Raw genomic sequence first — 19,194 nt, forward strand, 5'->3', positions numbered from 1 at the left:
AGACCAATTGCCCTTCTCTTACATTAGAGTTAGAAGGGTCCTTAGGAATTGTCTAGCCCAAACTCTTGGGAAGTTGAGGCCTAAAGGGCGGGGAGAACATGGTGAAGGCAATGTTTGGTGGCAAACCTGAGAGGGAAACCTGGTCTCCGCTCTCCTACATTTGGATTTTTCAACCTTAGGGGTCAGATCAGCTGTCCCTCCTTCAGGCAGTTGCTTTAAAAGCACAGGTATACGGATGCCCATCTCCAAGGAATTTAGAAACTAATGTCTTTCAGAGTAATGTCTGAAGCTTTATATTTGGCCCATCATGGCCCCCTCTGAATCTGGCATGGCCTTTCTCTATTTGCTACTACAGAATGAAATATGAGTGTGCTTCTCCAATGCTTCCTTCATTCATAGGATCCTGGGCCATTCAGTGCCTGAGCGGAGCACAGAGTCAGGGTCTGGGGACAAATTCTCCTCTGGGCTTTTGTTAGCTCCTACTAGCTAACATTAGCTGGGATGGAAAATCCATAGAAGAGTCTAAAGCAGGCCGCCATCTGGTTGCTGGAAACCTCAAAAGGATTGCCTGTCTAGCAATGTTACATTATTCAGGCCAAAGAAAAGCTTCTCACCCAGGTCCTATCCTCATGTACATTAGCCTTGGGCTGGTGGTAGGGAATATAATGACTATAGTCTACCTTTCCTTTAACTTTGGCTTAATATGTATCTAAACCAGAGGTACAGAAGCGGATGCTGGGCACCAGCGTGGTTAGAGGACAGATCTGTGCAGGGGGTGGGGTAATTTGTTTCACCTGGTAAAGCTGGTAAGCCAGGGATGCCAGAAGGGCCAGGCAGGCCCTGGACGCCTTCATCTCCTTTAAGTCCTGGGAGACCTGGCATACCGGGATCTCCAGGATAACCTGGCATTTTGAGGGAAAAAAAAATCAGTAAGCAAACCAGAGGAGGCCCATAAATGCCACAAAATGCCTAAGGAGAGTTGCAAAGAGATGTCCTCAGGATAGATTTCTCTTTCTCACCCTTCACAGGCCTCCCTGAATCTAATGGCCTCATATGATAATGGGCCTACTTGAGCTAAGGCTTCATTAGTTTTCAGAACCAGTCTGGCCAGGGCTAACCTTCTATGGGAAGATCTGGTAAGTACTAGGAACGTCCTTCTACTATTACCAACCTGCTGTCATGCCTCAAATGTCTACCATTTGGACTAAGGTGTTAAAGTCTATTATTCATGTTATGCACATAGATTCCCTAGAAGTGGAACACAGGAATCCACTGTCGATCATTAATACCATGGCTTCATTAAGTGTACTGGACAGGGCATGGGCTAGAGAGGATGACAGGGGAGAGATCATTTCGGAGACTGGGGCAGAAGAGGTATAGTAGTAGAAGCCTTTGCTCAAGCAAGGAGTAGCTGGAGACACTGGGCATACAGGTGCTTGTAGAAGGCAATCAGAACAGTTGGATACTCTTCCACTTCCTGTGACATTGTCAAACCCAAGCATGCATGGGATCATGTAGATAAAATCCCAAATGACCCATAGTATCAGGGTCAAGTCAACCTAGACAGGGAGGATATCAGTCCTTCCCCAAGCATCATTAGGAGAACAATTTTCATCAAGTCAAGGCCCAGTCCAACCACAACCCTAGTCTTGGTGGAGCCAACACAGAGTGTAGGGCTTGGCTTCTTTGCCCAAAGAGATTGGAATTAGCTTCCTTCCCCAAATACAGGATCCATGAGGGGCCCTTGAGGGTGTTGGCTCTAGCAGCAATCCAATGATTGACAAAATATCCTCATTACGATTATAGGGAATATAGAATGTAACCCATGGTCCTTTCTTTTTCACTGCAATCAATGAAAAGTTGCACCTGAGATTACAGCACCATCTGTATCGATGAACACATCTGGGCCTGGCAGGCCAATGCCACCCTTTTCACCCTGTAAAGATTCAATTGGTTAAATCCAAACATTCCCGTGACTTCAAGCTCTATGTGCCCTCAAAGCTGTTCCTCGGGAAAATAAAAGTTTTCTCCTTCTACAACCCCTGATTCCATGGGCCAGCTAGTCCACAGGTTAATTCTGAAGTCCAATAAATTTCAGATGAAGGCAACGCAAAGCAGGCCAGAGACCTAATACTCAATGGCAAACCTGTCAAAAATAAGGGATCCCGATTACATTTTACAACCTGACTCCAGGATAATCTGCTTCTGGGCCTGGGACACAGATCACAAGAATAGACCATGTTGCTGCACCAAAGAGGTGCAAAGGAAGGAGCAGTTTTAACTTTTTTTTTTCCGCTCTAGCAGGCCCAGGACTCTGATACTGTCACTGGCCTTGTTTAGTGGATGATTTCAGGCAGAGAAAGTCAAAAGAGTTCTAAGTCCCCCCGAAGTGGGGCTCAGGTATCAGAATCAGATACAGTGGCATATCCAAGTGGGGTGGTGGGAGCTGCCTGCCTCTGGTACAGGCAATAAGGGGGCACTTTGTCTGTAAAGAATTGAAAAACAATAATAAAGACAAAAATTTAGCAATTCTAAACAATGTAAATAGTAGAATATTCCTCTTTGTAGAGATGGATTTGCTCCCGTACTCCCCCCCCACCCCTGGCTTTTAGTCTACCTCCGATCAAGGAGTATCTAAGGCAGGCCTATTGGTTTTTTAGTGCTCAAAGTAGGGTTCACACACTTCATGTGAAAAGGGTAACATTTAAAATGTTAAGATACTGGAAAAAACCACTTCATCTCATATGTAGGTGTTTGTTATGGTTCAGGTGTTTGTGTTCTTTTTGCCCCCAATTCATCTTGAAAACTTCATATCCAAAGTGATGGTATTAGGAGGTGGGGCCTTTGGGAGGTGATCAGGTCACGAGCATGGAGCCCCCAGGATTGGGACTCGTGCCCTCATAAGAGAAGGCCAAGAAGGCTAGCTCGCCCCTTCCACCATGTGAGGGCATAGTGAGAAGTCAGTGACCTGGAAGAGGACCCTAACTCAACCATTCTGGTGCCCCAATATGGGGCTTCCAGCCCCCAGAACTGTGAGAAATAATTTTCTGTTTTTTATAAGCTGCCCAGACTGTGATAGTTTCTTAAAGCAGCCAAATGGACTAAACAGCATTTAGGGGAATTCTTCACCCTTCTACCTCCCCAGTCCTGGATTTTCACTTCCCAACAACATTACCTTAATTCCTGGGAGTCCATTAAGCCCAGGAAAACCTGAGGACCCCTTCTTGCCCTATGACAGAAACAGAGTTACAGCTAAATCAAATGTCTAAGAACATAAGAGGGACTGGTCTTTGGATGAGACCAGGGCACATGGCGCAGGGAATCTTGGCTGGCATTCCAGGGTATGCATGGATTCTACCCGACTCTGGAGGGTATAAAATGTTCCAGAAGGCAATATGGCACAAGGTAGCCAACTTGCCTGTTAGGAGGTATAAGGGCCACAAGGCTAGAGATGAATAAAGGCAGGCTGGACTTGCTAGACCCTGATAACTTAATAAAGAAGTAGGACCACTGCATGGCACTGGATTGGTAACACTAGATACTCAGCTTATTGGATGAGGACGAAAGAAGATAGTGGCTGGGATTATACCCATCAAAAAGAGGTGGATAATTTGTATTATAAGCAGTGGCTCCCTTTGGACAGATGCCCATGTTAAGTAAAGCAAGGGGGCCTTTCGATTAGGACTTTACATGTGTGCTTTTAATGACATTAACCAAAATACCTGAATCCCTGGAGGGCCTTGGAGTCTTTCTAAACCCATGGGACCCTGTAAAGAGAATAAAGTGAAGCCACCTTAGAAAGATTAATAGCCCACACTAGAGACAGCCAATAGACTTACATAACAAAGTTTCCCAACTGAGTTCAGGACTTAGCCGCTCCTAAAATTAGGTAAGAGAATGTCCCTAGACCTGGCTTAATGACTCCTTTCTAAGTACTAATCCATCAAGCTGAATAGCCACACGGAGCATTTTAAAAGAGCAAAATAAATGGAAACATTATAAGAATTGGGCAGAATTTGGTAGAAGGGCTGGGTGGTATTATACTTAGTCTGCATTGGTTCCAAGTCATGACATTTTTAAATAGATTGTGGGAGGGTCTCTTGTCTCTCACCCCAACTGTATTCTTTGTTGGTCTTTCTTTTCAAGACAAGGGAGTAGAGAAAAGTAGAGACAGAAATGGCAGGGTAAAAGGTGAACATTGCTGAACACTCAAAAGATTCTTAACGAGCTTTATGACTAAGCCAAAATCGTAGTTCTCTAAAATGTTACTTCTTTAAGGTTAAGGATGGCCAGTTGCTTATAGCCTAACACCTAAGTGCCTGAAGCACTTAGAATCACACAGGCTAACAATTATTTCTTCACTTGAAGAGGGATTATTACTGAAAATTGTAGACTGCAAATGTCACTCACTATGTTCTAGACCATCCCAGGCTTGTTCCTGTTCTATAAAGATGATATTCGGTCCTCTTTCATTACAGCAACATTCGCACCCTAGCCCACATTCCCTCAGGATAGAATGTAGTGAAAGCAAGACCACGCTTACCCCACTTTTGGCCCAGAAGAAAACTATATATGAGGACAAGGAAAGTCAGTAGGCTGAGGAGCCATTTCTTATTTAAGGGAGTCACTAAGTCAAGGAAATGGGGCAAAGTGAAGAGGAGGAGGTCTCAAGGGCCTGGCAGAGCGTTGAGGAAGAGAAAGAAGAGAAGCTTTGGTGGCCATCAAATTATATAACATAGAGATGTGAACAGGACAAAACATGGACCAGATGGACTGGGTAACTTGCCAGACCCGGGCAAGCAACACTCCAGGCTCATACCCTTGGTCCTGGCAAACCAGGGATTCCCTTTTCTCCCTTTTCTCCAGCAGTCCCAAGTCCCTAAAGGAAAAAAAGAAACCATAAGTTATAACATCCATTTCCTCATAGGTCTCCTGGCTCTATCCAAAGTAGGGAGGTGACTTAGAATCAATGCCATTGCGAGTTGGGGAGGCTCACCGTATTGAGTCTCTTGTCACTGTCTGAGAAGCACACAGGGCCTGAACAAAGGTTGGACCATTCATCTAAGGTTCCCTCTTGGTTTTAGAAGTAATGTCTTGTCCCCTTAAACATGATTACCTATATTCATAGCTCCATGGATTAATAGCATAGAAATGATTAAATATCTAACCTCATTGGTTTGACATGTGGGGAGGCAGACACTCAGAACAGGTAAGCGTCTTGTGTGCATTACAGAATCGATGAGACTGCCATGTTTTCAAACTTCCATTCCAGGGCCCTTTCCATGAGAATAGGCTGCCTTCTACCACCTAGGAGCTTGTTTCTTTGACCCGCAAATGGAAAATTGTATTAGTCTTGGGGGTCAAGACTGGAGGGAAGAGCTTTTGCCCTCTGGGGGTGTGATGGCTGCATCATTCTCTTTGGTGGGAAGGATAATTTCTTTTTTTTGAAAGGATTATTTCTATCTAGATGTGGTCTAGAATCCTGTAGGCCCTAGCAGTACTCCGAAGGGCACTTTAACCCCTGGTCTTCAACCCCTCTTGCCCTGCTCACAGAAGGTGAGGACTTGCAGCCATGGACATGACTTGGGACTCTCTAGGGACAAGCAGAAATCCAAAAAGCAGAATGAGTAAGGATGCTTCTTTCCCTCTGGGTCCAAAGCAAGCATATTCTGGGCCCTGAGAACCAGAAGAGTTCACTACCAAAGTGGATGGAGTCTTTCATGGCAAGCTGAATCAAGGCCATTTTGTTGTTATGGTTTAAATGTGGGACTTTCTGGAGCATAGGTTCTGGCAAACAACATTTAGGCCTATTGTGAGAGTGAAGGAGGCAGTGAATCTTTCTTGAATGTAAGCCTGTGAAAGGCGGTAAATGTTGTGGCACGTCTCCCCTCGTCCCTTCTCAATGTGACCTGGCTCAGTTGGTTCTGCAGCCAATGCTCTAATCCCACTTACAGTTTTTTCTTTCTCTTATATACTCTGAGCATTCCCATGGGTCCTGAAAGCTGGCTGAATAGCCATTCTCTTTCTAGGCCCAAGTGGGTTTTTGTCATTGTTATCGTCATTGTTTTTAATGTGGGCTTTTTTTTGGTCTTTTTGTTGTGGGGTGGAGGGTGGAGTGTGTGTCTGTGAAGGGTCTAGTTCAAAGCAGACTTTGGTTCCTGCTTGTCTTTCTTTTTTTATGCATCTATAGTTGTGTGTCAAAGGGCTCAGACCTCATGCTGAATGGGATTTCTATTTGAAAAACCTGGGGCTCAAATTGAACACAAACTTATGTGAAATCTTAGTTCTGCATCTCAAATTGGAAACCCAGGAATGCTGCCACCTGGTGGCACACATCTCTGGGCCTCTGAAGCCAAATGCCATGCAGCCTTCCCTGAGCTGTCCATGGAAGCTATAGCAACTCCCACTGCCCCAGACACTTGCAGCACTAACAGGGGTTGTATATGAAAGTTTGTCAGCAGGAGGTCTATACCACACTCATTTCCATCTCCTCCAGGACATGTTACTGCAAGCTAAACACATACAAGATGGTTCCATACATACTTGTTGAGTTAAAAAGAATGACTCAGAAAACAAAACTGTTGCCAAATATGAAGCATATCCAGGAACTCTCATGCTGTCCACCTGTCTTGCCCACAGTTGCAAAGACAAGGGAACTTCGTCCTCTTTCTTCAGAAAGCAGAAAGGCTCTCTAGACTCATGCTTTCTCAGAGAGCTTGTGCTATCATGTGTACAAAAATAAATAGTTCAAAAACAAGGGCCACCTGGTGGCTCAGTGGTTGACCATCTGCCTTTGGCTCAGGGCATGATCCTGGAGTTCTGGGATGGGGTCCCGCATCGGGCTCCCAGCAGGGAACTTGCTTCTCCCTCTGCCTATGTCTCTGCCTTCTCTCTGTGTCTCTCATGAATAAATAAAATCTTTACAAAAAAGTTTAAAAATGAAAAAAATAAAAGAAATTGATTTGTGTGTGTGTGTGTGTGTGTATGTAGGGGGGTGGTTAAAGCCATAGAACATACATGACTTGGCAAGATACTGGGTCATAGGCTCAGTCTGTCTCCCAGGGCAGGGAGGCACCATACAGGGCCCTGCTGAGCAAGCCATTCTAGCAAGATGTCCTGGGACCCTGCCAGGTCACAGGCAGTCCTTGCCAGGAGCTGTCCCCTGTACCCACTGCTCCCATACCCCTTCTCATCCATGTCCAAGAAAGCCTCATTAGAGCACTAGCTTAGCTGTTCATAGGCCTACTCACTAGGGCCCTGGTCTCCTAGTATTTTTGGTTCAAGGATATTAGTGGCTCTGTAAAAACTCAACTTGAGTCACATGGCTAGGAATGAGGAGGGCATAGGGATGATGTAGTCTATGAGGTAGGGTGAGGCAGGTGGTACCAGGAAAAGGCGAGCTGCCAATGCTAGGCTGGGGCCAGGGGCTGTGGGCCCTGCTGCCCAGTGAAAAAAGCTGCTTTGGCCACAGGTCCTCAGAGGCATGCTTGCCCGAGAGGTGGGCCACCGTGAAGTCCCCCTCTGCTCAAGCCTCTACCCCCAACCCCAAGCAGGCTCCCTGTGGCCCCAGCTGAGGCGGTGGAGATGGCTAGAGCCACCTGCACACCTAGGGTGGCTTTCTAACTGGGAAAGGCAGGAGGAGGTGCTGGAGTATGGAAAGGGGGAGCGAGGCTAGCGGGGAGAGAAGGGGGGTAAGGGGTGCTACTGTCTTGGAAGCTAAACTGCAGAGATGTCTTCTGCTTGGCACTGCAAGGGTCTCTGAGATTAGAAACGTGAGAGATTGGGCAAATCAAGTGTCCTTCTAGCCTCTGCCCCTTAGGAGAGCAGGGCCAAGGGCCTCCCCACCGCCCCTTCCCCCTCAAGTCTGTGAGGCTGGGGCTCCTCCTCCAAAGGACCCTCCTAAAGGGCACGGAAAGCCTGGAGCCCAGTTGAAGGAGCACCCCACATGCCCAGTAGTTGCCTCACATCTACTCAATAGGTCCCTCAGGATTTGCCAGTCTCTTCTCCCTTCCCTCATCTCTTCCACATTGCCTCACCCTGTTTTCACTGGCCCTTGGACAGAACGCACACAGGTATATGATTCTCTCTGACAGTCTCCATGGGAGCCCCTGTGCCAGATGTGCGTGTGGACTGCTGGGGATACTAGGACAAAATGAGGGATACTGGGGCTGAGCCAGAAAATCAGGGATGTTTAGTTATGCCAGACGGGGCCAGACAAAACAGGTGAGACATAACATTGGTCAGGTTGGCCAGTTGTCAGCAGCTCCTTCAAAGATTATGGTTGGGATGGAGAAGAAACAAATGGTTAAAGGGGGATAGTTTGGACTCCCTAGAGATTTGCATCCTCGGTGCAGCCTCATTTCTCAGTGAGTGTGCATAATTGACAGCTGATGTGATGAAGGCTTTGGATGTGAGAAGCATGCTTCTGGTGATACTGGTGAAAAGCCTCCAGTATCATTGCCTACCACCACCATACCAAGAAGGAACTGGACTGTAGGGGGCAGTATGATATGGGGAAATGAGTGTGTGTCGGGGGAGCCCTGAGCTGCTTAGCTTTCAAAAAAGCTGGATTTCAGCCTCAGCTCTGCTAATAACTGTCTGCGTGTCTCTGGGCAAGAACTTCATCTGTTCAAGCCATGATTTCCTCTTCAGTACAGGGAGATAAACCCGTCCCAACTTGCTTACCTCCTGAGGATGATGTGAGGTGACTAGAGTCTCTATGAAATGGTCACAAAGGAAAATGCAAAGCCTTTCCCCAACCCACTCGCAAAGTGCTTTGTACCGGTGGTGCCTGATAGAAATATGGGAACTACTATGTTGTTTTAAATTTTCTAGTAGCTACATCATAAACATAAAAGAAATAGGTGGAATTAATTTCAGTAACATTTTGTTTGACCAAATATATCTTAAAATAGTGTCATTTCAACATTGAAGTAAAAATCATTGAGATATTTCAGATCATTTTTCTCATACCCAGAGTTTGAAATCCGTGTGTCCTTGACACTTACAGTATACCTCATTTAAGACTAGTCACATTTCAAGGCTTGGTGGCTGCATGTGGTTAGTGGTCATCATATTGGATGCACAGCTTTATACTTTATAAAGAAACTTCATGTACATTGTGAATTGGCCCTTGAGACAGTAGATATGACCATCGCCATACTACAGATAGACAGAGATGCCTCGACACTTGAAAAGGTCCCAGAGATGGACCTGGGTCTGAAGTCTAGGTGTCCTGTCTCTAACTTTGGAGTTCTCTTTCTTTCTGACTCATTAGACACTGGGCTAATTAAGATCAATGACATCGAACAGATGATTCTCTGTGGCCCTGTGTTTCTACAGGCTATCATGGAAGCAATCTGTGCTTCTGGCTCTACTGGCTCCATTTCCTGGCCCCCCAGAGAGACCCAGAGTATTTCAAAGAACTGTAGGGAAAGCCTGGAGCCCATCTATCCCCACTTAGCAAGCAGAGGCAGGCCTAGTCATCTTTAACTCGTCCATTTCCCTCCTGCTCCATGAACATCTTGTCAACTCCTTCCTCAAAACACATCGTGCAGTTTCAGAGACCTATCAACCAAATATAATGTGTGGGCCTCATTTGGATTCTGGTTCAAACACAGAAATTGCAAAAAATATATTTATGAGAAAATCATTAAGTCTGAATTCTGAGTTAACTGATATTAAGCATATTACTTTTGATTGATGAGTGATGATGATATTGCAACTATGCTTTTATTATTTTTAGATGTTTATTTGTTTATTTTAGAGACAGGGAGAGGGAAAGAGTATCTCAAGCAGATTCCCTGTTGAACATGGAGCCAGGGTGGGGCTCGATCTCACAACCCTGAGACTGCGACCCTGAGAGCAGGACCCTGAGCTGAAACCAAGAGTTGGATGTTTGACTGAGCCACTCAGGTGATTTGTAACTATGCCTTTAAAGTGTTCCTATCTCTTAGAAGTCCTGAAGCATTTTATGTTGAAATGATATGTCTGAGTATGCCTGGGTGGCTCAGCAGTTGAGCGTCTGCCTTTGGCACAGGGCGTGATCCCAGAGTTCTAGGATCAAGTTCTGCATCGGGCTCCCTGCATGGAGTCTGCTTCTACCTCTGCCTATGTCACTGTCTCTCTGTGTTTCTCATAAATAAATAAATAAATAAATAAATAAATAAATAAATAAAATCTTTTTAAAAATGAAAAATAAATTACATGTTTGTTATTTGCTTCCAGTTGGCGGAGTAGCTTAATGTAAAAGCCAAGTGATGAGGACACAGCAGGAGCATTATGCCATCTCTCCTCCTGGCATATGTTTAAAATGTTTAATAATAACAAGTTTACATTTTTTACATTTTCAATCTATGCACTTCTTTCCATTTTCCTTGCTAGCACCCTAGTGCAAACTGCTACCATCTCTCCCCCAGACTGGTACAGTAGCCTCTGCTGCCCCAGCCTTCCCTCATCCTTCACACCCCTGTCCCCCAAACTCTGCAAGAGTATTCTTAAAAATGCAAGTTAGAGGGCTGCCTGGGTGGCTCAGTTGGTTGAGCACCCAACTCTTGGTTTTGGCTCAGGTCATGATCTTGGAGGTGTGAGATTGGGCCCCACATTGGGCTCTACACTCAGTGGAGGTCTGCTTGGGATTCTCTCTCTCCCTCGCCCTCTGCTCCTCCCCCACTCTCTGTCACCCTCTCTCTAAAATAAGTAAATAAATCTCTAAAACACATGTTAGAGCTTTCCAATGGGTTCTCATTCCATTTAACACAGATGCCACATTCGATCTACAAAGGGCTTCATGATTTGGTTCTTGCCTATCTCCCTGGTTCTTGCCCTTGCTCCCTCTACTCCACCCACTCACTTTCTCACTGTTGCTCAAAAGCAGTGAGCTCTTTCCAACCCCAGGGTCTGGGAACTTGTGGTTCCTTTGGCATAAAACTCTCTTCCTGATCTTCACGTGACTTTCTTCTTTATAATGTGCACTTCCTCAGAGGGCTCTGTGTGACCGCTCTGCCCAAAGTAGCCCACCGCACTCTTGATCCACACTCCATCACTTTACCCTTTCTTTAATCTTCTATGTACCACTTATTATGATACAAACTTCTCAATTCATCTGTTTCCTTGTTTATTGTGTCTCCTTCCTGGCTCCCTCATTAGAATGTATTCTCCTCAGGAGAAGAACTTTTTTTTTTTAATACAATGAGCTTTTTAAAAAGATTTTATTTATTTATTCATGAGAGACACACACACACACACAGAGGGGCAGAGACACAGGCAGAGGGAGAAGCAGGCTCCATGCAGGGAGCCAGACGCGGGACTCGATCCCGGGTCTCTAGGATCAGGCCGTGGGCTGAAGGCGGCGCTAAACTGCTGAGCCACCCGGGCTTCCCAAGACAAGAACTTTTACTTCCTTGACCGTTATTTAGTGTTGTCCACCTAATCACCCTCAAAAGGTTTAAGTTGGGCAGCCCTGGTGGCTCAGCGGTTTAGCGCCGCCTTCAGCCCAGGGGCTGATCCTGGATACCCGGGATCCAGGCCCACATCAGGCTCCCTGCATAGAGCCTGCTTCTCTCTCTGCTTGTGTCTCTGCCTCTCCCTCTCTCAGGAATAAATAAAACACTTTAAAAAAAAGGTTTAAGTGAAAGACACTAAGATACAAGGGCATATAGGAGAGTGAAGATAGCATTACTAAGATTAATGAACAATGAATATGTGCCAGGCACATACTAAGTCCTTTCCATGCATATTATCTCATTTAGTCCTCATAACCATGCCATTATCATCCTACCCTCATTTTTTGGGGCGGGGGAGGGAAATTGGAACTCAGGAAAGTTAAGAAACTTGTCCAAGGTCATATAGTTAGAAATCAGTGAAATCAGAAGTCAAGCCTAGGTCTGTTTTAATTCTAGAGCTTGAGCTAAAAACCGCTAAGATATATAGCCTCATAGAGTACCCTGGTAATGTCCTCATGGGTTCAAAAAACAATAACATTTCCTGGAATGCCTTCCAGTAATGAAGATGATAGTATGCTCTATAATAACCATAGGAAGAGGTCTTTTTGGTAGCCTTCTATTGCTATAGCTTTTGTCCAATCAGGTCCTTGAATACATTTTGACCAAATGGGGAGACTTACCGGGAGACCTGGAGGGCCACTTATTCCTGGGAAACCCGGAAGCCCTGGTTCACCCTGGAAGACCAATCAAAGATTAGTGAGTAGCAGCAGGAAACAGTGAACATAAAGGATATGGCTCCCTTGAGCTGCTTGGGCTCAACCAAGGGGGTATCAGGTGGTATAAACTCCTCAGGATCCCCAGTTGCTAATACCTGCACCAGGATATCAGTTTAGGGAGCCCTTGTGGTATGGGAAGGGCCAAGGGTCTATGGCAAAGAACAAAAACTGTCTAAATCAGAATCTCAAATGTTGAAGTTAATTGGGAGACACAAAAGATGATCATTTGCTGTCTTTGTAGGGGAAGGAGCCATTCAGTGTGATTTCCTGTTGAAAATTACGGGCTGCAAAGAAATCAACAGTTTGGGGAAAGGAGTAACAATTACAGTTTGTATGGGGATCCATGACACTGTAATCTGTCCTTCCCCAATATGCTAATTTAACTATCTGTGCCATAGAAGGGCTCCCTAATTTTTGAGAATGATCAGGGAGGCAGGCAATCTTTCATATGTTCCCAAGCTGTTCCAAACTAATGATTGCTTTCTGTAAACCAAAAGAGGGCCTTGGAGCTGTTGCTTTCACAAAGATAAAATTCAAGAAATGGGAGTAAACACCTCTCCCTGCCCAGATCCCTTGGCCATAGGCACAGAATCACAAAACTGAAGGGAACTCTAGGAAAAGAAGGGAATGCAGGTTACTAAAAGATATCTACTCACCTTAACAGCATACAGTTTGAAAATTACCATGTGTACATTCACTCACATCGAAATAGAGATCATGACGTATTGCAGTTGAACAGGTCTACAGCTCCAGCTGCAGTAGTTCATATCAGGTGAATTAGGGCATCTACTGTCACTTGGTGACAGTGTACCTTATTTTTAGAGTCACGTTTTAAGGGCAAATAACTTCTTTATAAAGATAACTTGAAAGTAACTATTTATTTCCTATGTGTTTTGTCACAGTGTTTTGGGGACGATGTAAGTATTGAGAGGGGTGGGAGTCAGGAGGGAAAAACCCCAACTACTTAATGTTTGTTTTAAGTTACTTGGTATTTTGATAATTGAATATGAAAAAAAAACCCAAAGCACAGAAAATGGGACTTAAACAAATACTCAGAAGTCACACACCCAAACACAGACTTTTTAGAAAGCTTTTCATAAGGGACAAAACAAAGGTGGCTTTACCTTTACTTCAAACCAAAAAAAGCAGATGTGGTTTATGTATACAATGGAATATTACTCAGCCATTAGAAATGACAAATACCCACCATTTGCTTCAATGTGGATGGAACTGGAGGGTATTATGCTGAGTGAAATAAATCAATCGGAGAAGGACAAACATTATATGGTCTCATTCATTTGGGGAATGTAAATAATAGTGAAAGGGAATATAAGGGAAGGGAGAAGAAATGGGTAGGAAATATCAGAAAGGGAGACAGAACATGAAGACTCCTAACTCTGGGAAACGAACTAGGGGTGGTGGAAGGGGAGGAGGGCGGGGGAGTGGGGGTGAATGGGTGACGGGCACTGAGGGGGGCACTTGACGGGATGAGCACTGGGTGTTATTCTATATGTTGGCAAATTGAACACCAATAAAAAATAAATTTATTATTAAAAAAACATTCTTGAAAACAAAACAAAACAAAAGCATGACCCAGAACCATTGATCCTTCCAGTATAGTCTGGTTGTTAGAGTTGAACTTTGGTCTTAATAGGAAAAGGGTTGTTAGCATTTCACTACCTTGGATCCCTTCTTCCCTTTGGGAAATCCCATAAATTCCAGTTCCCCAGTGGATGGTGGGGGTCCTGCAGGGCCCGGGAGGCCAACATCCCCCTGTAAGATCAAAGGGAATGTTAAGTAAGCAAAGCAGAAACCACACTGGCCACTTCTCCAGAGGCTGGGCTTGTCCTCTGGATTAATTCACAAATAAACTGCCCATCACTTTGGCCTCTTTACCCTCGCCCTTGCCTCAGTGAGGAAGTAAAACTATCAGTACCAAGGAGTGGGAAGAATTATAAGTCTGGCCAAATGCATTCTGTACTAGCACTGCAGAGGGAAGAAGCAAGATGGATGAAAAGGTTTGTGGTTGCCAGTGTCATGCATCAAAGGGTGTTGAGAAGACATCAAAAAAAAAAAAAAAACAAGGCTTTAAATTGAGCAAGGAGAATGGCCACCTCTTGGCAATAGCGATCAGATTAATAATTGGTCCAGTCTTTGGCAAGAGTACAAGCAGCAACAGTGAAATCTGCATGTGAACACCGGAGGTTGGATTTGCTCCTTGGAGGCAGTGTGATCTACAAGAGGCAGCTGTGAAGGGTGGAGAGGGCAAGCTTCCAGGCTCCCTCGAGGCTCCCAAATCACCCATATGGTTTGTGCAGATGGAAACAGGGAAACAAGGGGAAGAAAGTGGAAGAGAATGGTGAGAGATTGAGGAGGAGAGAGACAGGGGATAGAGTGAGAGACAGGAGGAGAAGGAAGAGGAGGAAGAGGAAAGGTGGAAGGAAGAGGAGAAGCAAAGAAGAGGAAAGAGAAGGTAGTACAATATGCAGAACACCAGGAAAATACCCAGGTGGAAGGAGGAGGGAATCGATTTCAAGAGAGTATGTTTGTAAGACATGCACACTTCACAGGTAGGAAGCAGGCAGACTACTATTTGGAAGGAAAAAGACCCCAGGAGCCTATGTGTGGCAGCCCTCTCGGGACCCCCACCAGAGGACCAATGTGGAGGAGGAACTGTTCATCTCCTGAGGCAAAGATCCAGCTCCCCTTAAAATGAGCAGGCACGTGTGCAGCCAGAGATGTTGCTCGGAGCATATGGAATGCAGATTGTATTTTCCAAAATCTATTTACCTTGACTCCTTTCTCTCCTTGGAAACCTAACCCCATATTCCCCTGGGGTACAGGGTTACAGGGAGGAAAAACAAAATCAATTACTAAACAAGCGCCAGGAACTTCAATTGGCATGCAGTCTTTTACCAGAAAGTGTGTTTCACCACACCAGATTATCTTTGGGGAAACTAGGAGACTGAGTGGTAGGAGGCCCAAATGCCCCAAGACAAAGTATACTTACATCAGGACCAGGGAAGCCAGGAGGGCCTGGAGGACCCTGTATTAAAAATGAAAAGAATGCCCGCTTGTTAGTTTCAAACAGAACATGGGCAGTGTTGAGAGTCACCAGAGATGAGTCCCCACCCTCTCAGTATATCTTCGCTTTAGTATAGCAGATTCAAGCTCCCTCTCCTGTGGTAACCCTTTAAAAACACATCTTTGAAATCTCCCAAATTGACCTGATAACCATATTCATGCTAAGGTGGTACAGACCTCATGGATCATCCTGCCCAAGAGGCTATAAAGTTAAGAAGTAATGGCTTTTGGTAAAGCTAAGCCAAAGTCATCAGTGGGTGAGATTTCATGCACTGGAGAGTAAACAGTCTGGGAATGGAACCACATGGATAACTGGCTATGCTGTTTCTATGCTAGTGAGGGCAAATAGGTTTGGTATCCGCAAGACAGGTAGGTAGGTAGCACTGTCCAAGATGTGGTGTGGGCAAGGATTTTGAAGCTTCTCCTGTGTTCAAGGTGGGTGTGGTGGTGATGGTATGATTAATAAGCAGGGTCTGTCAGGGACAAGAGGAGTGGAAGGTGGCAATAGGTGCGCCAGGCATCTGCCATTCCCGGGCTGTACTTTAGGTTGAGCTAGAGCTGGAGGCTTTGGAAATGCAGAGTGGATGGTCAGAAAAACTCCATAAAGACAACAAACAGCTCCTTATAAGAGCATGCTTCACTTTAATCCTCTAAGAATGGAAGTTGCCTTTTTCCACTAGGAGAGCCTACATAGGCTTATATTTAATCCCTGGCCTGGTGGGGAAAGCATTCATGTGAATACTGTGATCACATGGTAGATTTAGGTTGGTCTTACTTGCAATCCTGGTGGTCCCATGTGTCCTACAGCTCCTGGGGAGCCAGGTGCTCCTGGAGGGCCCTAGAAAGGCAAGATTTTACTAATATCAGAAAAGAAGAGTTTATCAAGAAAATCAGAAATGTATGTTCATAAGAATGCATGAGAATGTTCATAGCAACTTTATTCATGGTAATAAAAAACTGGAAACATCCCAGAGGCCTGCTGCCACAAGGACTGACAAATAACTGTGATACATCTATACAGTAGAATAAATACTCAGCAGTAAAAAGTCACAACCTACTGATACATGTGACAATGTGGATGAATCTCAGAAGCATTGTGCTAAGTGAAAAAAAACCAGACCCCCCAAAGCTACGTATTATATTATTTCCTTTATACAAAGTTCTAGAATGGGACAAACTGAACTAATGGTGGAGAGAAATCAGAACAGTGGTTTCCTTTGGGTGGAGGCAAGGATTGGCTGGGAAGGGGCAGAAGGGAACTTTCTGGGGTGATGACAATGTTCTATACCTTAAGATGGGTTTGGATTATATAGGAGTATATATTTGTCAAAACTCGACAAATTTACCATTTAAAATTTGTTTATTTCATTGTATGTAACTTTTACATAAAAAGAAGAGCTGCAAATACATATTAAAGTCTAGCTAATGGTAGGCATGCTGTAGAATTTAGAGGTAAGAGTACTACTGCCTATAATTTACTTCAAAAATCATCAATGATAAGATGGATAGAGATGGATAGGTGGCTAGAAGTGGTATAAAGCAAGTACAGTAAAATATTTTTTAAAAGATTTTATTTATTCATTCATGAGGGACACACACACACAGACAGAGGCAGAGACACAGGCAGAGGGAGAAGCAGGCTCCATGCAGGGAGCCCAACGTGGGATTCAATCCTGGGTCTCCAGGATCACGCCCAGGGCTGAAGGTGGCGCTAAACCGCTGAGCCACCAGGGCTACCCAAGTATAGTAAAATATTAATGGTATGTGTGTTCATGGCAAAATTCATTCCCCTTTGTTCTATATTTGGATATTTTTATATTAAAGTGATGTAAAAAACAAAAAGAAAGCAAGACATTTGTATTAACATCAAATAAAGTAGGCTTTGGGACAAAGAATATTACCAGAAATAAAGAGGGGGAATTTTGTTGCGATAAATCAAGTCAGTTCATCAAGAACACACAACAGTCTTAGATACATATGCATCTAAGAGCATGGCTTCAAAATACATGAAGCAAAATCTGACAGAAGCGCAAGGAGAAATAAATCCGCAACTACAGTTGGAGAATTTTAACATCCCTCTCTCAGTAATTAATAGAACAACTAAATTCTTAAAAAATCAGTAAGGACACAGAAGATCTAAACAACACTGTCAACTACCTTGACCCAATGGACATTTTTTAGATCACTATACCCCAAAGCACATTCACCAAGACAGTGTCATATGCTGAGCCATGAAACAAACCTCAACAGACTTAAAAGGATTGAAACCATACAGAGTGTTCATTCTAACTGCACGGAGATCCAACTAGAAATCAACTCTGTAAAGATAGCTGGGAGGCTGCCAAATATTGGGAAATCAAATGACACATTTCCATGGGTCAAAGAGAAAACCAGAAGAGAAACAAGAAACTATCTGAAACTGGATTGATAAGGACAATAGTACAAGCAAGACAATAAAATCTGAAGAGAAAGACATTATGGGGAAATATATGGCTTGATGAAAACTGGGGGGGGGGGCGATGGTAGTGAGGTGTTATGTAAGGAATAGAGAGGCTAAGTGAAGTCCAGTGAAAGCAGGGGTTCACAAGGTCCCCAGGAAATAGAACATTGCTTCGACAAAATAACCTGGGGTCACAAATCTGATCTGTGATCACAAATCTCTTTGTGATCTAAATGATCCTCCCTTTATCTAAATGATTTATCATGCCTGTGAACACTATAGACCAACACTGTACCTTTGTAAGCTGAGAAATGAATTCCTAGAAGCTATGCAGTGCCAACAGCATGGATGTGATTCTACATATGTAGTTAACAAGCCATCTCAGCTGGTGCTGTCCAGTGCTGGGGACCCATATGCCCTTGGTCCTCACCCTCCTCTGTTTGTGCTTGTGTGCATCCTGTCTCTTGCCTCCCCTCTTCTGACATTGCTCTCTGTTTAGAATGCTTCCACTGCTGGCCAGCCCAAACATCACCCACACTTCTCAGAGGCTACCTTTCTCCATCTTAGATACAAAGTCTCCCATGAGATATATCTTTAGGTGGACGGTATCTCTTCCTCCAAGCTGGTGTGGGATTCTCATGCCATGGTCCTACTAGTTTTTCACATCTTGGTGTGTGTGTGTGTGTGTGTGTGTGTGTGTGTGTGTGTGTGTGTAGTCTTTCCGGGGGGGAATTCAGAGACCATGTCTGCACTCTCCAGAATCGCTCCGAGTACTTTGTATCTAGTAGGAGCACAATATCGGAATGAAAGAAGAAAGGAAGGAACCCCAACTTAGGAAAGAAGGAAGAAAGAAGGAGCTTCTCTGAAGCCCCTTCAAAGGAAAGCGATGTGGCAACACAAAGAAATAGAAAGCCCTTATGAATACAATTCATGGCCTCTCATGGACTCCCTATTATTAAGAGTCCCCAGAAAGGAATTTCTAGATAGGATAGCTTTCACAGAAGAGCATCCTGCCTTTTCTGTTTTACCCACAGTATTCTGAACACACAGGGAACAGTTAGCAGATGCTTGCTGGATGAAAGGCAAAATTCTTTTCTAACGCATCGCTGGGAGTATGCAGGTCCTCAGGCTAAAGGTTTGAAAGGCTGCCTCCTATGTCACTTGAGGGGGACAGTGGACTCTCTCAGAACTTTCTCACCTGGAAAAATGTCAACAGTGTGACCCATTCTACCTCAACTGTCTGGATTATCCTTGAGAATGCTTACAAAGACCTTCAAGCTGCCATAAAAAATGCAAAGGGACCAGCAGTGATGGTCTACAGAACATTGAGACCTCCACACATAAGTAACAACTTACAATTATTCCATCCAGTCCAGGAAGCCCAGGCTCCCCCTGAGAAACAGACAAAGGCAGGACACTGAAGAGATTAATTAAGCCTGTGGTATTATTT

General features: G+C 44.5%; 1 protein-coding gene across 1 annotated transcript in view; it reads right to left on the minus strand.

Annotated features, from left to right (window-relative positions):
• Positions 1–19,194, minus strand: part of COL4A6 (collagen type IV alpha 6 chain) — a 285,223-nt gene that overhangs the window by 34,565 nt on the left and 231,464 nt on the right. The window contains exons 8-18 of the mRNA XM_041742044.1: positions 19,101–19,136; positions 16,080–16,142; positions 15,231–15,266; positions 15,011–15,052; positions 13,901–13,993; positions 12,125–12,178; positions 4,820–4,879; positions 3,723–3,767; positions 3,176–3,229; positions 1,867–1,936; positions 795–902 (exon numbers count right to left, since the gene is read on the minus strand). Of these exons, the coding sequence (XP_041597978.1) occupies positions 795–902; positions 1,867–1,936; positions 3,176–3,229; positions 3,723–3,767; positions 4,820–4,879; positions 12,125–12,178; positions 13,901–13,993; positions 15,011–15,052; positions 15,231–15,266; positions 16,080–16,142; positions 19,101–19,136 (661 nt within the window). The remainder of the gene's footprint in view (positions 1–794; positions 903–1,866; positions 1,937–3,175; positions 3,230–3,722; positions 3,768–4,819; positions 4,880–12,124; positions 12,179–13,900; positions 13,994–15,010; positions 15,053–15,230; positions 15,267–16,079; positions 16,143–19,100; positions 19,137–19,194) is intronic.

The sequence above is a fragment of the Vulpes lagopus genome, chromosome X (genome assembly GCF_018345385.1).
Source record: "Vulpes lagopus strain Blue_001 chromosome X, ASM1834538v1, whole genome shotgun sequence".
NCBI lineage: Eukaryota > Metazoa > Chordata > Mammalia > Carnivora > Canidae > Vulpes > Vulpes lagopus.